The 22,147-nt window shown below is 40.7% G+C and overlaps 2 protein-coding genes across 2 annotated transcripts; one reads left to right on the top strand and one right to left on the bottom strand.

The window, feature by feature from the left end:
- Positions 1–237: 237 nt before the first annotated feature.
- Positions 238–18,984, top strand: gart (phosphoribosylglycinamide formyltransferase). The gene is made up of 22 exons (XM_057830457.1): positions 238–294; positions 491–567; positions 1,851–2,000; positions 5,688–5,783; positions 5,850–6,024; positions 6,113–6,224; positions 6,303–6,371; positions 6,942–7,067; positions 9,456–9,543; positions 9,617–9,871; positions 9,990–10,221; positions 10,450–10,544; positions 10,611–10,720; positions 15,342–15,540; positions 15,619–15,870; positions 15,984–16,136; positions 16,264–16,467; positions 16,545–16,682; positions 16,758–16,888; positions 18,038–18,179; positions 18,254–18,369; positions 18,445–18,984. Exons 3-22 carry the CDS (start codon positions 1,856–1,858, stop codon positions 18,640–18,642), a joined length of 3,036 nt encoding a protein of 1,011 aa, XP_057686440.1. The 5' UTR covers positions 238–294; positions 491–567; positions 1,851–1,855; the 3' UTR covers positions 18,643–18,984.
- Positions 13,868–20,764, bottom strand: n6amt1 (N-6 adenine-specific DNA methyltransferase 1). Its single transcript, XM_057830458.1, has 6 exons — positions 20,509–20,764; positions 20,045–20,134; positions 19,890–19,980; positions 19,738–19,821; positions 19,517–19,658; positions 13,868–19,224 (listed from the first exon to the last, which is right to left on the bottom strand). The coding sequence occupies exons 1-6, from the start codon at positions 20,643–20,645 to the stop codon at positions 19,109–19,111; spliced, it is 660 nt and encodes a 219-aa protein (XP_057686441.1). The 5' UTR covers positions 20,646–20,764; the 3' UTR covers positions 13,868–19,108.
- Between the last annotated feature and the right edge of the window lie 1,383 nt (positions 20,765–22,147).

Raw genomic sequence — 22,147 nt, 5'->3', positions numbered from 1 at the left:
GTCTTTTAATTTTATAAAAGGTTAAGTGCTATGAATTATTCCACTCTTTTGTTAAATTATTAAAAAAAAAAAAAAAAAAACAAGATCAACACAATATTAAAGAAAAACATTGTAAAAAAAAAAAAAAAAAACCAAGATATCATCTACCTGCCATCTACCTGCCCATATATCCATCTACCAAGTCATCCATCCATTCTAGCCTAAAATGTAGAACTACAAGTCCCATGATGCATTGCGCTGTTACACCCGAGGAAGTCCGACAAACTTCCCAAACGTTAGTGAGAACGAAATACGGTAAGATGCGGAATTTCGTCTATAAACTACACTTGATTGCAACTACATAGACAGGTTTTCAATGTCGTTTGTTGCCTTTAGTGACAAAAAGTCGCATTAGCATTTAGCACTGTTGAGCACATCCTTGTGGATCCACGTGGTGCGTGCGTGTGCGTGTCTGAGTATGTTTCAACGCGCGTGTGTGGTCATTCTGCAGGCTGCCTGAAAGCAGAGTGGTCGCGTCTCCATCCTGAACTGGGCTCCGACTATTTCCCGCTTTCTTGCAACTCTCAGGTTGGTGTTGCTATGTTTCTGGAATGTAACAGGTTGCCACTTAAACGTAGACTTTTGTAAGTATAGTCACTTATATATCGCGAAACATTTCAACAACGTTAACCATCGGAAAATTGGATTTTAGCCCCCTTTTTTTTTGCAGCATCCTGAAGGATCTCAATCTGCCAAAATGTTGTTCAGCAGTCAACGATCTCGATTTTCTTTTTACCAGAAGTAGGCAAAAGCACTCACTAGCTATACATACTGTATGTATAACTTGTGTAAAGTTGAGAAAAAAAAATACAATATTTAAAGTAACGATTCAACAGATTGATATTTGTAGAAATAAAAATGTTTACCTAGTGGTCGTATTACTAATATAAAAAAATACAATATGCTGCACGAGTTGTTTATTAAACATTCTATCTTTGTTTGATTTAATCAGTTTTGAAACAAAAGTTTACCTCTATATACAATGTATTGGGTATGTCTTCTCTGAATCTGTTGTTTTATGGTAATGATTGATCCCTACTGCGTTCCCTAAGATCAAATTCAATCAAGGACACAACCACAATTGACTTTACCTCCACTTATTTAAGATTTTCTTTTTTAGGCAAAAGCAGTGAAGATACCTATTTTAAGATGTGTGGAATAAAAATTAAATGCTAGATCGAGCTAGTCTGTTAATATAAAGATGCCTGAACAAGCTTCCAAAAACATTGAAGTGTTGGATTTTTACTTGGCAACTTTTCACAGCTGCTCTTCATTACATTTAGGCCTATATTTTCAGAATCCAAACGTTTGGAGTCAGTCCATGATGAACTCTGGCACCCTAGATTTTTTTTCTTCAATGTTAAAGTGATTGGTGCACACCGAGGATCACAAAGTCTTTAAGTTTTTGAGCTCAGGATAAGGGAGGCAAATTGCATCAGGCTAATCAGAGCGTTTCACTGATGAGATCACATGGCGGCAAATAAATGTCACGCGGGTGGTAATCATTGTAACTGTCAGCTCTCTGTCCAACACTATATTATTAACACAACGATGCTCCAAATTACTACAATGGGGAGAAAAAAAAAATCCTCCAGTTTGTGGAATGAATCCGTGTGTGTTCAGTCACCTGACAAGAAGCATGTCGTTTTTGTTCTGCCTGATTGGGCCCATCTAAGTGTGACAAAACAAGATAATATAAGACTGCAGTTGTCTGAAAAGGTCAGCGCTTCCTCGCCAGTCGACCTTTTGTTTAGTTTGTTTGTATAATTAGACAACATGGAGTTGTGAAAGGTCATTTTCCCATTTCGCAGGTGCCATGGCTGAACGGGTGCTGGTTGTTGGCGGAGGAGGGCGGGAGCACGCTCTGGCGTGGAAGTTGGCCCAGTCGCCGCACATCCAGCAAGTCCTGGTGGCGCCGGGGAATGCTGGGACGGTGAACTCTGGCAAAATCAGCAACTCTGGTATTTAGAGAGTGCTATTCCATCACACTGAATTTAATTGTTGTGGTTAGACCAGCAATTGTCAGGAATTCATATTACTGAAATCAAAAGTATCTTAACAAATTGTTACATAACATAGGATAGATTTGGTAACACCTTAAAAAAAACTTCCATTTATTTTACTGTTGAGTTTTTGGACTGTTCCTGCTTGAATTTCTTTGGTGGCTGTAGGGAGAGTTTCCGAGTTGCTGTTCGTATGTACAGTGCCTCTCACTCTCACAAATCTTTTGCTTGAAGATACCGCTCAGCAGGGTTGGTCGTCGGGGAATGATTGGGCCACTCCATAGTTTATTTCATTATACCCAGGGTCTTCAATTAGCGGACCGCGGTCCACGACCAGACCATGGCACACCTCTCTGCAGACCCAGAGCAAATGGCACATTAAAAAAAAAAGAAAAAAATAAATTTTAACCTATAAATCAGGGGTCCCCAACCTTTTTTGGACCACGGACCGGTGTTCTTTGGGTCTTTTTTTCCATGGACCGGTGTTCTGACAAATTTTGCAACTCATCAAAAATTGCAATGATGCGGTTCGTAACGTTAAACATAGCCGCAAAATGCGCAAATGCAGCGATTCCAAAGTAAACACTACAAACTTTCTTGAAAGAAAGGAATATTAACTTACGTTTGATCATGAAAGGACTTGTAGAAAAGTTCTCCACAGATACATCCTGCCATGTTAGCTGCACACAACAACTGCACACCGCTCTCACCATTAACGACTTCGCCTTGTCATTAAGCATTAAGAAGCCCACTTCACAAAGATACGATGTAGGAAATTGTAGCAAGGTTTTCAATGCTCTCGTAGCGATGTCAGGATATTCCGGAATGACTTTAATCCAGAACCTCGGTAGAGTTGTTGTCTCAAATATACTGTACGTTTGATAAGGTCGCCGTCATTTGCGATCTCTACAAGTTGATCCTCCTGTTGCACAGACATGCTCGAATCACTCGGTTTATTCACAAACGGGTCATGCATCCACTTCGCAGTTCGTGTGTCTTCAAGGTTGTAGGCTCGTCAAGTGCCCTTTTCGCCGTAAAAATATCTCCAAAGACGTCTGTTTTCCACTCATCTTCACTCGTGTGGGGGCTAATTATTTCCGGGAACAAATGTGCTGCGCCCGCGGCCTAGTAATACGTTATTATCGATGACAAGCGCACATAGATATACTATATACACAAACAAGATGTACTGCTAGCAGTCCAATCAATGGATTTCTATGACGACATTCTAATCTATCCCGTAGTATTATATCTAGAGTAGACAGGGATATTGATATGTTAAGCAGGGGCACAGGGTTAATTTGGCCAAAATGCAGTCGTTATTGAATTATTATTTCTGTGTGGCCCGGTAGCAAATGTGCCACGGACCGGTACCGGTCCGCGGCCTGGCAGATGGGGACGCCTGCTATAAATTATTTGTATGATTAGCCGATCTATAGCTTCGCTACCATTCTACCGCTAAATTCAGTTTCATTTTTAGTCAGATATCTTCCATGTTCCCTTCTGTTGTCGTCTCTATGTCAACAATGTGCTGATTGGCTGAGAGAGCGTGCATGGATGCGCTGATTGGTTGAGAGAGCCTGCATGCTAGCTACAGTGGACGGACCGCAGCAGGGTGAAACACGAGTCACACCCGGTACTTTGCAATCCCAGTAGGAGATCCCATCTTACAAAATGGCATGCTCAAAATTGACCAAGAGAAGAAAAGTGGACAACGAAAATCGCCGTTTCAATGAGGAATAGACTGACAGATATGCGTCCATTTTACCAACTGCAAGAAGTACTAAACCTATGTGCTTAATATGCTTCAAGACAGTTGCTCTGATAAAAAGTGAAAATGTGATACGCCAGTATGTTCAAAGAGCGTAGTTCTTTCCTCCGAGATCAGAATTGAGAAGGCAATAAATTAACAGGTTGAAGCAGTCATATCAAGAGTCAAGCAAGGTTATTGTTAAATCTATGACACAACAACAAATTGCAACGGAGTGCTCACTCAGTGTCGTGGGCCAGACATAAGATGCCATTCTCTGATGGAGAAATAATAAGAGTTTATGACTGAAGTGATGGCAGCAATTTTCAAAGGAAAAGAAAAGGAAGAAATGACAACAAAAATCCAAATCTCACTCTCAGATTCATCAACCACAAGACGCACTGACGTACTGGCTGATGATGTGAGTTAACAGCTTTGTGACCCCCAAATGCCATTTCTCTCATTGAGCAGTGTTTTACAGTTAAAGTTACTGTCAGTAATTATAATGTTTGCACCTTAATGACAGCTTGTCATTTATGTTCTGTACATGTGAACATGTACTGTATTACTTGCACCTTTTCTTTTTTGTCCAGCAGTGTTTTACAGTTACAAAATGTACTATCAATAGTTTTTGTTTGCACCTTAATGACAGATTTTGTCAATTATTTATGTACATGTGTAAACATTGTACTTGCATGTTTTTTGTTGTATTTTTAATTTAAGTCAAGAAAATGTTTTAATTTATTTTTTATTTAATTAGAATGTGCATTGTATTTTTGTTTAGGCAAAAGAAAATCACCTTTATCACCTTTGACCTGCATTGTTAATAAATGGACCCATACTTATATGAAAAAAAATAATTGTGGCACTTCAAGATTTGTATTTGAGGACCCCTGCATTATACGCTCTTTCACTTCATGATACCATCTCATGCTTAGATATGACTGTTATGGAGAGCTTGCATCTTACATTTTTACCATGGAACAAAATGGTCAATCAGAAGCTACATGTTTTAGTGGTTATTTTAACACATTTAGGAATCCTAAAAGGGTCCTTTTGGACATAAAAGGGGTAAAACTCGTGGTGTAGCCTCTATTATCCCCTTACCTCAACCCTTTTGACAAGCTTTGAAGAATACTTGTGCAAAAGATCAGTGAGGACGAGAGGCATCTTGCATCCATACAGCAGCTATGAGAGGCTATTCTGAAATCCCGCAAAGAACTCCAAGCAGAAACTTCTTATTAGTTTTTACAAGTTCAATGGAGGGAAAACGTGTGAAACTGTTATTATTAAATAAGTGTCATTTGAACGTCATCAATTGAAATAATTTTTTTTTATTAAATATGAATGCTGAAATGATGCATTCAACATGGATATTTTCAAATTTTTAATCTTTAAAAAATGTTGCACATGATAATTTGTGTTCATTTTCAGTTTTTTTCATGTTAGAAAGATTTGCCATGTTGTTATGTGATATTATTACCACAAGAAAAAAAAAAGAATCTGGTTAGAATTAATAATAAGAGCAGGCTGTATTGTATAATAGGTCATGTGCTTTAATAATCTTTTATTTGTGTAAATAAAGTGCTCATTCTAAATATATATACATATATTTTTTTTAAAGAACATTTCACAAAGATGATGGCTTCTTATCCCATTTCAAGATCAGTTCGGGCCTCTGAATTTTATATGACCAGCAAAATGTAATATGTTCTCGGTTGAAATCTGCCACCACAGTGATATTGTAGTTGGTTGTGTGATTATTCTATGATAATGGACAACAATAAAAGTAAGACCTTAATTTCATAGGTCTTTTATAACTAGTAGAATTATCCTTAGTTGAGGAAAAAGGAAATCATACCTGCGACGTACTCAAATATTCATTCTCTCTACAGAGGTGTCTGTGAATAACCATGCCATATTGGCTCAGTTTTGTAAGGACCATCACGTGGGGCTGGTGGTGGTTGGGCCTGAGGTTCCTCTTGCTGCGGGTAAGTGCAACCACCATCTGCTCAAATAGCGCTTAGCCCCTACATTGCCTGTGCCATCGGATTCAGGCATCGTGGATGACTTAATGGTGGCTGGAGTCCAGTGTTTCGGCCCATCCGCGAAAGCCGCCCAGTTGGAGGCCAGCAAGAGCTTCTCCAAGGCCTTCATGGAGCGTCATGGCATTCCCACTGCACGTTACGGTTCCTTCACTGACCCTGAGGAGGCTTGCAACTATATCCGCACGTCAGTTTAGTCATTTTCTTATTGGCGGTCCTCACTGACCTGACTTACGCCTTGAAATAATACATTTCCCTCGTTCTTGGGCTCCAAGGGCTAAGTTTCCAGCTCTAGTTGTGAAGGCCAGTGGGTTGGCAGCAGGGAAGGGAGTTATTGTGGCACAGGACCAGGAGGAGGCCTGCCGGGCTGTGGTAGACATCATGAAGGTGACTTGCATTTAATGAGTGGTCACATATGTTGAGTTGGTAATTTTAATCTTCAGATCTTTCACCAATGAATTTCAGGACCGAGCGTTTGGGTCTGCAGGTGAAACAGTGGTTGTGGAAGAGCTTCTAGAAGGAGAAGAAGTATCTGTGAGTTCTTTCACTTTTTATGTACCGGTTACTGGTGTCACTCAAAGAGGTGTTTTGACAGACCAGAAAGAAACTCATTAAAAAAATGTTTACAAACAATGTTGGCCATTACACCGAATAAAGTTATGGATTGTGGGCAACCTGCAATTGTTTCTCTTTAACAAGCAGAGGGCAATGGTACACAGAAGCTTTCGATACATTGCACTTCCATGCTTTTTTTCTTATTTTTAACTTCCTATATGTCCACCCACTCTGTAATTTTGATTTGGTGGTTGTGCTGTGATTGCAAGCCTTTTATCGCAACTCAGACAGGCCAGGCTTGCTGTGTTGTGTATGACCTGTAGCCATACAACTATATTTTATGTAGGGATCCTCATCTTGCCCGCAGTTTTCAAGCAATTTATATCTTTCCAGACCTGCATAATATTCAGCCTGTGACTTTTGCAGAAATTCTGGGATAGGCGCGCTTCTAAGCTTATCTAATGAAAAGCAAACTCAATTCAGCCTCAAATGATCAAGTTTCCTGATTTGAAATTAAAGAATCCTAACTTATTTAACCACTTGTTGCAGTGTCTGTGCTTCAGCGATGGCTCTTCAGTGTCGCTGATGCCTCCAGCGCAGGATCATAAACGTCTGCAAGATGGCGATCGTGGGCCAAACACGGGTGGCATGGGAGCTTACTGTCCCACTCCTCAGGTATGTGTGGTCTTTTGTTTGTGTTGGAAGTTTACATTGTACATACTGGGGAATACAGTACAGCCTAAACCAGGGGCCGGCAACCCTAATGTTGAAAGAGCCATATTGGACCAAAATAACAACAAATATGTCTAGAGCCGCAAAAAAATAAAAGCCTTATACTGTACTGTATAAGCCTTATCATGAAGGCAACACACGTTGTATGTATCTATATTTGCTATATTGGCCTACTATCAAAATGACTAAGTTGGCTACAAATACTACATAATGAGCCTTCATGATTAAATGTTTATTTTCCCTGTAGTGCATCCTATAGATAATGATGCACCACGTGACGACTCCATTGTACGATGCCACCTCAAGTTTAACTTCATTACAATATTAATGAATTATGTTTAATTGCTTTGATGAAATTAAAGAAATGCAATTATGAATTCCAAATTTTGATGTCATTTTTATTTTGAAGATTAAAAAAAACAAACAACAAATAGAATGTGCATAACGTGCCCTTATCTGGGCAGCAAACATTGCAACAAAACGCAGCCTGCATTTATAAAAAATGAAACGGCACCCTTTTGCAAAGCTAAAGTATATACTTGGAGTTCACGTACCTGCATAAAAGCTCAGGGTGTTCAGTATCGATCACATCACACGACTCATCATAGGCAATTGAGTATGCTGGCATCGAATTAATGTCGTTGATTTGCTGATCGGAGATGTTGCCTGCCATTTTTATGGCCCTCTCCTTCACTGTCTTAGCGGAGAGAAGCAAGTCTTTGATTTTCTGTATTATTTTGGTTTTGTTTTTGAAGTCTGCAAAAAGGTGTTTTGATATGTTGATGGATGCCTCTTTCATTTCCTAGTCACCATCCGCGAACGGTTTTCCAGGCTTTATTATCTCCCGGGTCGCAACAAAACTTGTAGCAGTAGTGAGTTTGGAGATGCAATTCACTTCTTAAATGTATTTTTGCGCTTCTCTAATTTCTCCAGAGGTAATACAAGCACGTTGTTTTATTGAAGTTGCTAAGCCTGTCGCGATATGCAATGAGTCCATTTGTCACAAGGTAAATAAAAATGAGGGTGATAATTTTCACGGCTGCATTTTATAACAGCGTGCTTGCTTGCGTGTAGATGACATATGAGACTCCAGTTCCTTTGACAGATGTTTATTGGTAATCAACACGCCGTAGAATTGCAGTTCAGACATACAAAAAGAGGAAACACATGTAAATTAAACACTGTAAACGTAATTGTTAGCATTGAAATATGCTATAACAGAGACTAATGGGGAAAAAAGACAACCTATTTTAGCCTGCTATAAAACATTTGCAGTCTTCTCCAAAACGCAAACTTGCGGTTAAAAGGTTACACTTAAACATTAAAAATCGCTGGTTTAGAGCATTTGCAAACAGAAAAAAAAAGATCTATGAGTGACAGCTCAAGCAATGACGAAAAGTGCTTTTTGCGGAGTGTGAAGCTTTTAGCTACTTCCGGTGAACATTTCAAAATAAAAGCATGTCACGTTCATATAAATAATGATTTCTGGAGTTAATCCGGCATACTTCAGAATTAAAACTATAATATGTAAACACTATAATACTACATAATTCAGATCCCACACTAAGAATAGCTTTAAAATGACACCCTCATTGAAAAATATGATTGGCAATGAATATTATAATTATTATAATACTATTATATATAGTAATGCAAGATATATTTTTTAAGAATTGTTTTGAATAATATTGGAAAGATGAAGTCAATGTTCTGAATCTGTATACATTCCATTCTTTTGCACTAGTAAATGTTATCAACATTTGACCTCTTTGATTATGTGCGATTAATTATTATTTACATGTTTATTTGTACTTTAATGAAGAATTTAAGTGTTCCACAATGTTTTTGTGAATTAACAACCGTCAACAAAAAAATTTATTGCTAAAATAGTTTTAAAAAAAAAAAAAAAGAAGTTTTTTTTGTTGTTGTTTTTTTTTATTAGACGACTAATCGTAAAAATAGTCGGCGACTAATTGGGAGAAAATTAGTCGTTTTGGACAGCCCAACCAGAATATATTTACTCCACACCCTTCTCACCTTTTTAACCCCTGACCCATTTTCATGCCTCATATTAAATAAAAAATATATATTCCCCTCTCCCGTCTTTTTCCATTTTTAAACATTTTTGAAAATGCTCCAGGGAGCCATTGGGGCAGCGCTAAAGAGACACCTGTTGCCGACCCCCGGCCTAAGCCAATGGCATGAAAAAAAAAAGAAATTCTTTTGGGGGTGGCCCTGTCTCATGCTAGTTATCAAGTATTGTCCCTGATTTTTACGGTACAAATTATTCATGTCCCATTGGTAAGGAATATTTTTTCCTTTGTGTGACAGGTGAGTGAAGAGCTCCTGGTGCAGATCCGAGAATCTGTGCTTCAGAAAACAGTGGACGGAATGAAGCAAGAAGGGACACCTTTCGTGGGTGAGTGAAGATTACGCAACCTGGTTTGTGATTGAAAGGCTCCAGTCAACCTCATTGTCCTGTGACTCTCTAGGAGTTTTGTATGCTGGGCTGATGCTAACCCAGCAGGGAATCAAAGTTCTGGAGTTTAACTGTCGCTTCGGAGACCCGGAGTGTCAGGTTTTGCTTCCCTTGCTAAAGAGCGACTTGTATGAAGTCATCTTGAACACCATGAAAGGCAAACTGGCATCAAATGCCCCTGAGTGGCATCAGGACAAATCTGCAGTCACGGTGGTGATGGCAAGTGCTGGCTATCCTGGTGAATACAGCAAAGGAGTTACCCTGACTGGTAAGTGGTTTGGGTATGAATAACGAATCTTGATATTTTTTGCCTTTTAAATAAATTTTTCTTGGAGTATTATAGAAAGAGCACCAAGTAGTTGAATTCTCCACCTGTTTCTCCTCAGGTCTGTCCCAGGTTGAGGACATGGGGATTCAGGTATTCCATGCAGGGACAGTGTTGAAGGACAAACAAGTAGTCTCCAGCGGCGGACGTGTCCTGACAGTGACGGCGGTCAGGCCGTCTCTGGAGGCTGCTCTGCAGGCGGCCAATCAAGGTGTGGTGGCTGTGGGCTTCCCTGGTGCAGTGTATCGCCAGGATATTGGCCATAAGGCCATTGCCCATTTGAAGCAAAGCAGGTGTGTTTGAATGCTGCTCTAAACATTCCATTGTCTGTATTGGCATTTAGCATTGCCCTTTTTCATAAATAAAAAAAATTTGGATGACCTTCTGGTTGTTTGTTTCTTCTCTTGGAATTTCTATCACATAGTTTTATGCGTTTTAGCAGTAAAAGAGGCGTAATTCATCAGAAGTGTGCTATAACAGCCCACATAAACATAGCCATTATTTAATCATGTCTCTGACAGAGGTCTGACCTATAAGGACAGCGGTGTGGACATTGCTGCAGGCAACAAACTTGTCGACATGATCAAGCCACTAGCACGGGCAACATCCCGTCCGGGTAATTTGACATTTAAAAGTAATCTTCCCAACTGAAGGAAACATTTTTACACGTTCTTCTCACCAGGATGTAATGCAGAGCTGGGAGGATTTGCTGGACTGTTTGACCTTAAAGCTGCAGGATTTGTTGACCCGATCCTGGTGTCCGGAACTGATGGAGTTGGGACTAAACTTAAGGTGTGATTTTGCAATTTACACGAACCCTTTGGCAGCCAACGCGTTAAACTACCCACCTGACTGATATATAGTGTAGCTGTCATTTTACAAACCAAAGCGGTTTTCACTTGTCATGGCAACTCAACTGTTCATTTACCAATTGCAATATTTTAATATTGACCTCAAAGGTGTGCTTTTGCACCCCAACCAGATGATAGATGCATTCGCCAGTATTTCCGTGCAATTAAAAAAAATTACAACAACGTTCCTAAACCTTTGTGTGAAATAAATTTCCTTCATATTTACATACTTTGAAAAAAAAAATCCCTAGACTTACCCAGGTGTAGAGTGATATCTGTGGCATCGGTTCGGGTCCTCTACCGGACACCTGTGAATTTGCAGTTTCTGTCTTAGCTGTTCCTACAACCGCACTCTCCCGCACTGAGTCTTCTGATGTTATTCCTTGTATCTGCTCGAGCCACTCTCCCAGTTTGTGGGTTGCTGCCCCAAGTCCTCCCTCAACCACATGAACAATGCTAGTCTTCACCTTCCATATCCGCTCCATCTGGTCATTCAGGCCTTGGTACTTCTCCAGCTTCTTGTGTTCCTCTTTCCTGATGTCGACGTCAGCTGGTATTGCCACACCTATCATCATCATCATCACTCTCCTCTGCTCTTTGTTCACCACCACAATATCCGTTTCGTTAGCCAGGAGCTGTTTGTCTGTCTGGAAGCAGACTTCCCGCAGAACCTTGGCCTTGTTGTTCTCAACCACCTTCAGTGGTGTGGCCCATTGTGATATGGGCACTTCTATTCCATATTGGTCACTATACAGAATAGGGCTGCAACTAACAATTTTATAATCGATTAATCGGGCGCTTAAACGATTATCGTATTTTTCGGACTACAAGTCGCACCTGAGTATAAGTCGCACCAGCCATAAAATGCCCAACGAAGAGAAAAAAAAAAACATATATAAGTCGCACCGGAGTATAAGTCGCATTTTTGGGGAAATTTACTAGATAAAATCCAACACATAGAACAAATATGTCATCTTGAAAGGCAATTTAATATAAAAATACAATAGAGAACAACATGCTGAATAAGTGTACAGTGCATGAACAACGAAATGCGAATATACTGTCCTCACCAGGACGCTACGGCTCGGTCCTGGCTATAGACCCTACTCACATGACGTCACAACCACGCCTCCGCGCCATATTGTCCGTCAACTCGTCGTGTTGACGCATTACCGCTACGTAAATCCTATTATGGCGTGTTTTTCTGCTCGTTAACATTAATAATCAAAATGGTGAAGGCGTGTGTGGCGGTTGGTTGCAATAACAGAGAAGATAGACGGAGAGACTTGAAGTTCTACCGTATTCTGAGAGACCCGGAGAGGAGAGCGAGATGGACTGCTGCAATTCGACAAGAAAACTGGGCTCCAAACGATTACCACAGATTATGTAGTAGTCATTTTATATCTGGTAAGATGCATTTAATATATATTTAGAGGGTTTTGGGCTGACAACCACAATTAAGATCATTGCGAGGCTAATCGCCGACAACAAAGTTTCAAATTCAAGATGCTTATTTCTTCCACCATCATTACATTTTGAATAATATTTAGCTGGTACCAAGTGAAAGAAGCTGGCCTCGTCTACGGATCATCAGTTAAACAGGTGTGTCCAAACCTCTTGCAAAGTGGGCCAGATTTGGTGTGGTAAAAATGCGGGGGGGCTACCTTGGCTGATTTACAAAGAACAATATATTTAAACAAATTTTAGCAAGCCCTTCTGTGTGTCACATTTGCTTTATTATTTTTTTAAATTCATAATTTCAACAGTCTCGTCTTTGTGGCGTTCTCCTTCGACACTCGGGCTCTTGCGAAATACTGCTGCTGTGAAATTGAACTAGCTTCAAGTTGCTATAATTTCTCGCTGCGTATCTTCCCTGTAATGTTGTCGTACATGTCAGCGTGTCTTGTTCGGTAATATCATTATCGCGTCACATCGAACTCTTTGAAAACAGCAACTGTCTTTTTGCAAATGAGGCAGACACAGTTGTTGCGTGTTTTATTGAAGAAATAGTCCAATATCCACCTATCCTTGAAGCGTCGGCCATCGCAGTCAACTTTTTTTTTTTTTTTATTGATTGTCGCCATTTTAGAAAATTGGAAGTAAAGGGTCAAACAGGGTAATGTCGCTTAGAGTGCTGCTCTTAAAGTTTTTCAAACTTTCGTGAGAATAGACTGATTTTGTGTGGACAAGATAGTTATAGATATCAGGGTAGCAAATGTCAGGCAGAGAGGGCGAAGACATCGGGTCGAAAAATATTCATTTAGGCATCAAATATGGATCTGCCGAATGGATAGACTGAAGCTTTTCCACATAACGCCTTTTATGCAACACATCCAATGAGTTTACAGCGTCTGAAAGCACCGTGGCTTCCATGAATTGCACTATAAATTGCACGACAAATTGAAACCATTGAGAATACGGATAAACAATGACGGACAATATGGCGGCCGGATACAGCGAACGTCATTCTGTGACGTTGGTGAGTAGGGTCTATACAGCGAGTGAAACTCCCAAATGACGATGCTGGACGTCCGTATAATTTGCTGAATCAATTTCGTCCTCGAGACCAGACAGGTTCGCATCAACGTAAATAAATGATAATTAAGTGCGATTACAGCAATGACACAAACGGTTAGCATGCGTTCGCACACAACCACACAACTGGCTGTAAGTTTCCGACCGCGGGTGGAAAACACACAACAACAACAACAACAGAAAAGATGATCCGCACAGGCGTTGCCTCTGTAGAGATATTTTACAAACATAAACAATGAACGTAGGTTCGCAGCCGTGTCTCTCCCTCTCTCTCTGTCTCTCAGAACGCGGCCATAGCTATTAGGAGTTATTCAGATAACTATAGCATAAAGAACATGCTAACAAGTTTACCAAACCATCAGTGTCACTCCAAAATAACATGTGAAATGATATCATAATGTGTTAATAATTTCGCACATACGTCGCTCCTGAGTATAAGTTGCACCCCCAGCCAAACTATGGAGGAAAAAAAAAAAAAAAATGCGACATAGTCCGAAAAATACGGTACTCGGATAAATGTCACTTTTTCAATTACCTTCACAATTTAACTTGAAGTTGTTTTAGGCTTGTTGTAAGTAACAATAAAGACTAAATGTTGTCGTCTACAACTGTACTGTTTTTAAATACATGAAACATGTTAGTTTTTACTGTAGGTTCAGAGTATAAAACATACAAATAATTTTTCTTGTGGGCAAAGTGCTGATATAAATTGTGTCAATGACTCATTTATATTGTTGAAACAACAAAATCAAATCAGGAGGGGGGCAGTCTGTAATGAATGTGCTTTCTTTTTCAAACAATTGTTCATAAATACAATCTAAATCAATTTCAAGGCTCACTCTCTTGTATGACAATTTACAAGTTGATTTGTTGAAACAATACCCTAAGCTGTTATACGAATGGGTTTATGTGTGTGGTTTCTTTATTAAAAAAAAAAAGAGACAAATTTACTATATAACAATAACGCAAGTGCTAATATGCTTCTCCAAACACAATATAAATAAACACTTAAGACACTGATTAGCATAATCGCTTAGCGCTTCGTGCTGAGTAGTCACGTCTCATCAAAAAAAGAATACAAACAATACAATTGGCTTCATTTACTCACTTCTGACAGAGGCACACTGGATCTAGCAACACAAAAGACAATCTAACCCTAGTTGACACTTCATAAAATGATTGATTCAGCAACCCAACCTGAGTGTAGCAGTGAACTATTGCTCTAATCACTGGCGTGCTCACGCAGCCTCTCATTACACACAAACAAGGACCCAAACGGGACTGCTCATTGCCGCTGGCAAAATCTGATTATCAAATTAGTTGAAAACTAATTTATTAATTGATTAGTTGTTGAAGCCTTAATACAGAAACATCTGTATCTTAGTTGTGCCTCTCCATTTACACTGATCCAGCTGGCATCTTGCATGCTGCTGTGATGTGCTGGACTGTGTCGTCCCCCCGTGCACCTCGCGTCTGATCTGCTCTGGTAGATCTTGGCCTCTATGGCCCTTGTACTTAGGGCCTGTTCCTGTGCTGCCATTATTAGTGCCTAGGTGCTGTCTGTCAGTCCAGTGTGCTCTAGTCACTGGTAGGATTTCTTGATGTCAGCCACTACACCTTGCCAGTGGTACATTCCATGTAGGGGCTCAAGGTTGTCTACTCCCCTTCTGCACTCTCATCGTATTTGCTGCCCGAGACATTCACTTAGCAGTTTATCTTTCGGGATTATTTTCTTTATATACTGTATTCTATGGTTTTCAATGTTTCACAATGGAGTGTGGACTCGACATTTTCTAGTCCTCAGACTCCCTCTTTTCCGTTTAGTGTGTTGTCTCAGGGTGCTGGATTTAGGGTTAACATTTCCGTGCATGGTGAGGTGGTTTCTGGGCTTGATGTCTGTGGTTTGTATCTCCTCTTTTGGCCAGATTATAATCCCAGCGATGTATCTGATGACTGGTAGTGCATACATAAAAACCATTAAGAATCATGACATCTGAACAATATTTGTTTTGCTCTGGTTTATTCAGATTGCCCAGGCATGTGGACAACATGGTGGCCTCGGTCAGGACCTGGTGGCAATGTGTGTGAACGATGTGCTGGCTCAGGGGGCTGAGCCACTCTTCTTTCTCGACTACTTCTCATGTGGCGTCTTGGATGTGGATGTCACTGCCACAGTGGTCGCGAGTATCGCCAAAGCATGTGAAATGGCTGGCTGTGCTCTACTTGGTAAGTGAAGACTCAGCCTTCAGCAATTCCACAATTCTAGGCTGCCATATTGAACCGTCCATCCGTGTGGGTGTCCAGGTGGAGAGACAGCAGAAATGCCCGGTGTCTACCTCCCGGGAGAGTATGATCTAGCTGGGTTCTGTGTGGGAGCAGTGGAGCGGGGAGCCCTGTTGCCTCGGCTGGCGGACATCAGTGAAGGAGACCTGTTGATAGGCGTGGCATCCTCCGGTGTCCATAGCAATGGCTTCAGCTTAGTGCGCAAGGTCTTGGAGCAAACGCATCTCAGCTACAGCTCCCCATCACCGTTTGGTAACCCTGAAAAAACTGTAGGTAAGAATGCGTCTGATTTTTACATCAGGAGGTTGAGTATTTTTTGCATGCAACTATACATAGGAGCTGAGGTGGAACTATGTATTCTTCTTTATTTTCCTGATGATCTACAGGGGAGGTTTTGCTGACACCAACAAAGATCTACAGTCGTCTGCTCCTTCCTATCTTGCGCAGCGGTGCAGTCAAAGCGTATGCTCACATCACTGGAGGAGGACTTTTGGAAAATATCCCAAGGGTTCTGCCCCAAGGGTTGGCTGTCGATTTAGGTAAGGCATGTTTGTATTTAAGAATTAATTACTTCTCTTTGTTTCCCTCTTAATCGTAGACATTGAATGGTTTCAATGTATAAATATATAAAACATTTCTATTTGTTTATTCATTTATTCTGGGAAGATGCGTCTCGTTGGAGCATCCCACCAGTATTTTCTTGGCTGCAGAAGGAGGGTGGCCTTAGTGAGCGTGAGCTGACTCGCACCTTCAACTGCGGTTTGGGTGCGGTGCTCGTGGTTGCCCCTGTGGATGCTCAGAGAGTCTTGCGGCAGCTGCAAGCCCATGAGGAGGCCTGGATTGTGGGTGCACTTGCTCACAAGCCACCCGGTGAGACACCTAATGTCTGGAACTTTCAAACAGGCAGATACACAATATGCTTTGACAATGTAAATGCGGTGCTGTAGGAGCAGAGTCTGTGGTGGTCCGTAACCTCAAACACAGCTTGCTAAATGCTGGTCCAGCCTCTAAGAATGGCAGTTGCCTCTATGATAGCAGCATTCCTCACAAGAGGACCAAAGTTGGGGTTCTCATCTCAGGCACAGGTTTGCTTATTATTTCATTAAGAAGGTTTATGAAATTAAATGGATGCAAAACGCTTCTTTGGCTTCCTTCTCCAGGTACCAATCTTCAAGCTCTGATCGAACAGGCCAAACGTCCATCCAGCTGCGCAGAAATTGTTGTGGTCATCTCCAACAAGCCTGGAGTACAGGGTCTCAAGAGAGCAGCGCTGGCTGGTATCCAGACACGGGTACTCCATATTTTTTGTAAAGCGTTTCTGTGGGAACTCTTGAGGTGGTTGCAGCTCAACGTTGCATTCGTAGGAAGAATTGACGGAGAATAAGTTGTCTTTTAGCCAAAACTCGGCGTATTTAATTTCCATTGACATGCGGATACATCCTCTCTCATTGCTGTCTTCACAGGCAATCCCACAAATCAAAGTCATCAAAGTCAAACACAAAGAAGTAATAAATGTAGCACTTTCGACAATTAAGTCCCATCCTGCCATCTTGTGGCGAAAAGATAATATGTCAATAATAACAAGCAATAGGAACATTATTTCAACATCAACTGAGGACACATTCATGAATACAAAACATTTCCTCCACCATTTCTCTCAACAGGAACCATGACTGAAGATCTTCTCCTCGCGTCTCCAAAATTGCTACTTTTCAGGAAATACTCACTCGATCACTGCATCATTCAAATTGGCATTTCACCTTGTATTGCTATCATGTTGCGTATTAATAAAACCCCAAAATCATGTAAACGGCTAAATAGCCTTTATAGTCCCATAGGGAAATTCATTTTGACAGTATGTCACCACCAACAATAATACAAAGCCACATCAATTCATAGTAGACAATATTTAAAGCAACACCAACTTTTCAGTTTTAGTCGATTTTAGCGACACAGGTGGACAAAAGCAGTAGTGTTTTGCCTTAAGGAAGACTGCGCTTCCCATGAAGACCGGCGCAGACCCGCACAGTGTAGTAAAATCATCAATCAATCAAAAATCAATCTCCCGGTCGCCTGCAGATGGCTGTGTGAAGGATGAATAGCAATAAAGTAATGAATCCAGTTATGGCTGAATATTAGTATATGACGGTTAGTCACCTTTCTGGTTAGTGTGGCTAACCCACACACATGGGGTGTCACGCCAGCGAGTGAAAGCCGGGCCAATGTTTATTCTGTATATCATGGTAGCCCCCCCTTTTTCCCCCTCATCAGACAAAAATTTTTGGCTCTTTTGTTGCTCTGCCAGCTTTGCAGAATTGGTGCGAAACCGTTCGCATCGACTTCTGTCTTTATAACAAATGGGGAAAGGGACTCCTGTACTAGTATATTTGGACTTACGAGGTTTCCGCATGATTGTGACAATTTGTGTGACTTAAACTAGGTGGTGGACCATAAACTGTACGGGAGCAGAGCAGAATTTGACAGCACCATTGACCGTGTGCTAGAAGAGTTTGGGGTGGAGCTGGTGTGTCTGGCTGGATTCATGCGGATCCTCACGGGATCTTTTGTCAAGAAGTGGAACAGTAGGTTGAAGTTCTGATAATCACTGAACAAATCTTCATTTTTAGCTTTTCTTTTAAACGTGGTCTCTTGTTAGGTAAGCTGTTGAACATCCATCCCTCCTTGCTGCCTTCCTTTAAGGGTGTGAATGCTCAAAAGCAAGCTCTTCAGGCTGGGGTGCGGGTTAGCGGCTGCACAGTCCACTTTGTTGCAGTAAGTCAGCCACATTGTTATCCAAAGATGTATCATACCATGAAAGCCAAGTTAAAAATGCTTTAAATTTTCCAGGAGGAGGTGGATGCAGGGGCAATCATCGTGCAGGAGGCTGTTCCAGTGTTAAGCACAGACACAGAGGAAAGTCTATCAGACAGAATTAAAGAGGCAGAGCACAGGGCGTTCCCTGCAGCAATGGAGCTTGTAGCCGGAGGAGCTGTCCATCTTGGTGAAGACGGACATGTTATCTGGAGGTCCAATTCACAGCACTAGTCATACCATCAGTAATTATGTAGTTTGACACTGTAGCCAACGAGGGCCTCTGAAACATTCCATGTGTGCATGGTGATTTTTTTGTGGATGGCACCAAATTATGCTCATTAAAGAAACATTTTAGAATTTATATTTTCGTTTGTCTCGATGGGCTGTGATAATTCTACATACAAATGAAGAATTTGAAAGTATTTCATTCCAGAAGAATTTTTTTTTTTTACCTTGGTTCACATTTAATAGCAAATGGACAAGATTCAGTTAGAAAGCTGTAAGACTACTGTAACACATTTCACATTGCAGAATGTAATTCAAATTAAAATCCAACTTTACACAAGTTAAAAAAAAACATTTACTCCGACTAGCCATTGTTTTAGCGCCATTAAAAAATGTGTATATATCATTGTACATGTATGTGTGTGGAGGGGTTTTATTATTCTGATATGTTTCCTTTAGTGATTCAGCAAGTTCATGCATGTTTGTGCCAATGGAAGCACAGAACTGTCAGCCTCTCGTTTCCAGCTCTGGTTGACAGGCATGGGTTTCCCTGCAGTCCGTATTCACTCAGCATCTGGATAATGTCCTCTAGGATATGAAAGAACAGGAGATGAAATTGGATGAATTCAAATGAGTGGCTTGGTGGCAAAAACGTAAGAATATTGGAAATCACTAGATAGGATATCAGCTTTTTAACTTAACACTGTAGGTAAATGGAAACCAAGTATTTTTTTTTTTCAGGATATACTGCACACGTTTGGCACATAATTGTCTTGTGCCTTGGGATTCATACTGTATGCCTTGAACATTCAATCTTTGGAACGAAAGCTCCAAATAAGATGATCTGAACCAAAGAGGAATATTTTACAGGTAAACCCACCTGGATCATTCTCTGCTATAGTTACCAAGTAGAAGAGCCCTCGACTGGACAGCAACTTGGATACAATTGGTAAAAATCTGTCTGTTACCTCACGGCCTCTCCTTCCACCAGCCCAAGCAGCTTCTATGCCTTTGCTGCCGACCTTAGCAACGAAAAAAAGCATAAATGCCAACTCCAACATGTCAGATGTCGGTTTCATCAACATTTGAAGGCAAAGCCACCTCACAGGATGGTGTGACCACATATGGAGGGTTGAAAAGGAGCACATCCACTTCTCCACTCAGCCTGGGTAATAGACCTTCCACCTATGTCAAAGGTCAAATGAGCACCTGAAATGTTAAAGTTGACTAGTACATGTAATATGAAGTCTAACCAAGTCTGTGATGATGGGTTCGAGGGCCACAGAGTTGCGTGATGCAGTCTTTGTGGTGCACAGCGCTGCTGCATGATTCACATCCGTGCAACTGGTAAACACACTCCTTGTCACATGGATGGGAGCAGAGAAGACCGAAGTGTTGATCGACTCACAAATAGATGGCCGAAGGTCCGAGCAGGGATGCCAGGAAGGCCGACACTACCCCAGAACCACTGCCAACCTCCACACACACGCACGGCCCGCTGAAAGCAAGCAAAGGTAGCTCAGTATGGAGTTGAGAAGCACACTGTAATATACTATATTTCAAAACAAACAAACAAAAAACCTTATGAGTTATGATACATTTGTTTTGGGGTTTAATTTTACGATGAACCTAAAATGGACTGAGACATTTACAGGTCAACTTATTTTGACCTTTTAAACTTTTGAAACACATTTAAACAGCCCATTTCAGTTGTGAGAAGTAAACCTGAATTTACAGGATGTTCATGAAAGCCTCTCACGCACCTGGAAGCGTTTCACTTGTCCGTACATGTGAGTGTAGGAAATGAAATCGTGTCTGACGGCCCGACACAAAACAATAACAATGACAGTCGTGCTGGTGTGTGTCACGCACCTTAGCTGCTGAAGCTTGTGAACATCTTTCTCCAGCGCGTCAATGAGCAGGAACGAATCCTCCGACGGCTCGTAAACGTCGCGGAAGTCTCCCCGCGCCGCGTGATCGTATAGAGGCGTAGGATAGTTAGCCGACATAGCGAACTAGGTGAACACCTCTCCTCTGCTCGGGGTAATCATGACAACGTTATGGCGCTAATTAATTTGAATACAGCACGACACGTGTGGGATTTGTCCCGACAACGTTTGCTGATCGCTACTATAGATATTTTATAAATGAATAGATGCATAAGGTGGATTTGGCGGCGTAAGTAACTGGCGGCCATCTTGCGACATATACAGCGCGCTCCGTTGTAGCGGGTGTAAAGTGAACGATTTTCTCCATTAAAATACCCTAAACTCTTTGAGCTCTTGACGGAATTATAAACGTAGCTATGATTTGTGCCAGATGGAGAAATAATGTTATAAGTATTTTTAAGTATGCAAGTAAGTATTTCATCTCGGATGTAGATGAAAAACCAAGCCGTTTGGAAATCCGTTGAAAATTAGGCAAATTATGACTACACTCGTCCCTAACTAGATTATACCGTGCATCAGACATCTAGTATATGATATGTATGGTCGACAAAATTTGCCCGGTTTACTTCCGTACACCACGTAATGACGTCTTGAATGCGTAATAGCGTAAAACGGCTTGTCCTGTGTGGTGTGGTGCTGCCATCTCGTGGACATTTTGGACAGTTACTCTATTTGTCTTTCTTCGTTTATTAGACATTTACACATTTAAATGTAACGATATTTCAGGTTGGCAGATTTGAGTTGGTACTCCTGACTTTACCTGAAATTGATAAAAGAAATTTGTTGTTTGGGACTGTCGCTGCACCACCCGATATTACCTCAGATGGTTATATCTCACACTCTTGATTTCATTGAAAGTTTAATCAAAATAAATAAATATATGAATCCATTAGATTTTTTTTTGCAATGGAAAAAAAAAGTTAAACATCATTTGGCATTTGTTTTGATATTATTTTTTCTGTTTTGCTTAAATTCTGTATGCATGTACATCTGTAATGCAAGCAGCAGTTACTTATCGTGTTAACAATGTTTCAGTTACAACTGTATTTATTTTTATATCAGTTTCCCGGTTGAAATGTACTGTTCCATTTAGCTTCGAAGAACCTTACATACCATCTTTTATACTGACACTTAACACATTCAAATTAAGGAGAGAGAGAAAAGAAAGCTGAAAACCCTAATTCAAGCATTCAAGCTATTTTCTCACTGGCTCTGTTTTTTTCAAGTTACATAGATAGCTTTCTTTAATACAAGTCATCAGGCAAAGCTCCATCTGTGAAAATAGTCCAGGCTGTACCATATCTCTCACCTGAAGTAATCTTGGGATACGTTTCACGAGTTAATAAAAACCACAGGTTTAGAAAAGACGTGTTTGCATGCGTGTGTGGAGGAGTTAAAAGAGCAGTTCCTGGATTGATATTGTTCCTACGTTACCATCCTGAAGGTGTGCCAGCAGGAGACCAATTTTAAGTACTGTTCCAAGTCTGGTTTGAAGAGTCACTTTACCACCATCTACCTGTAAATGAAACTAAACTAAACGTTTTAATTAAAAAAAAAAAACA

The sequence above is a fragment of the Corythoichthys intestinalis genome, chromosome 2, assembly GCF_030265065.1.
Source record: "Corythoichthys intestinalis isolate RoL2023-P3 chromosome 2, ASM3026506v1, whole genome shotgun sequence".
Taxonomy (NCBI): Eukaryota; Metazoa; Chordata; class Actinopteri; order Syngnathiformes; family Syngnathidae; genus Corythoichthys; species Corythoichthys intestinalis.
Note: the sequence above shows the minus strand (reverse complement) of the source record. Positions and strands in the feature narration are given on the sequence as shown.

What these genes read in the sequence shown, in the direction of transcription:
- gart (XM_057830457.1), top strand. Translation starts at nt 1,856, where the DNA reads ATGGCTGAACGGGTGCTGGTTGTTGGCGGAGGAGGGCGGGAGCACGCT. An exon ending in AGAAGGGACACCTTTCGTGG is followed by an intron (nt 9,544 to 9,616) that starts GTGAGTGAAGAT and finishes GTGACTCTCTAG; the next exon opens with GAGTTTTGTATGCTGGGCTG. An exon ending in CAAAGGAGTTACCCTGACTG is followed by an intron (nt 9,872 to 9,989) that starts GTAAGTGGTTTG and finishes GTTTCTCCTCAG; the next exon opens with GTCTGTCCCAGGTTGAGGAC.
- n6amt1 (XM_057830458.1), bottom strand. Translation starts at nt 20,645, where the DNA reads ATGTCGGCTAACTATCCTACGCCTCTATACGATCACGCGGCGCGGGGA. An exon ending in CACAAGCTTCAGCAGCTAAG is followed by an intron (nt 20,135 to 20,508) that starts GTGCGTGACACA and finishes GCTTGCTTTCAG; the next exon opens with CGGGCCGTGCGTGTGTGTGG. An exon ending in GGACCTTCGGCCATCTATTT is followed by an intron (nt 19,981 to 20,044) that starts GTGAGTCGATCA and finishes TGTGTTTACCAG; the next exon opens with TTGCACGGATGTGAATCATG.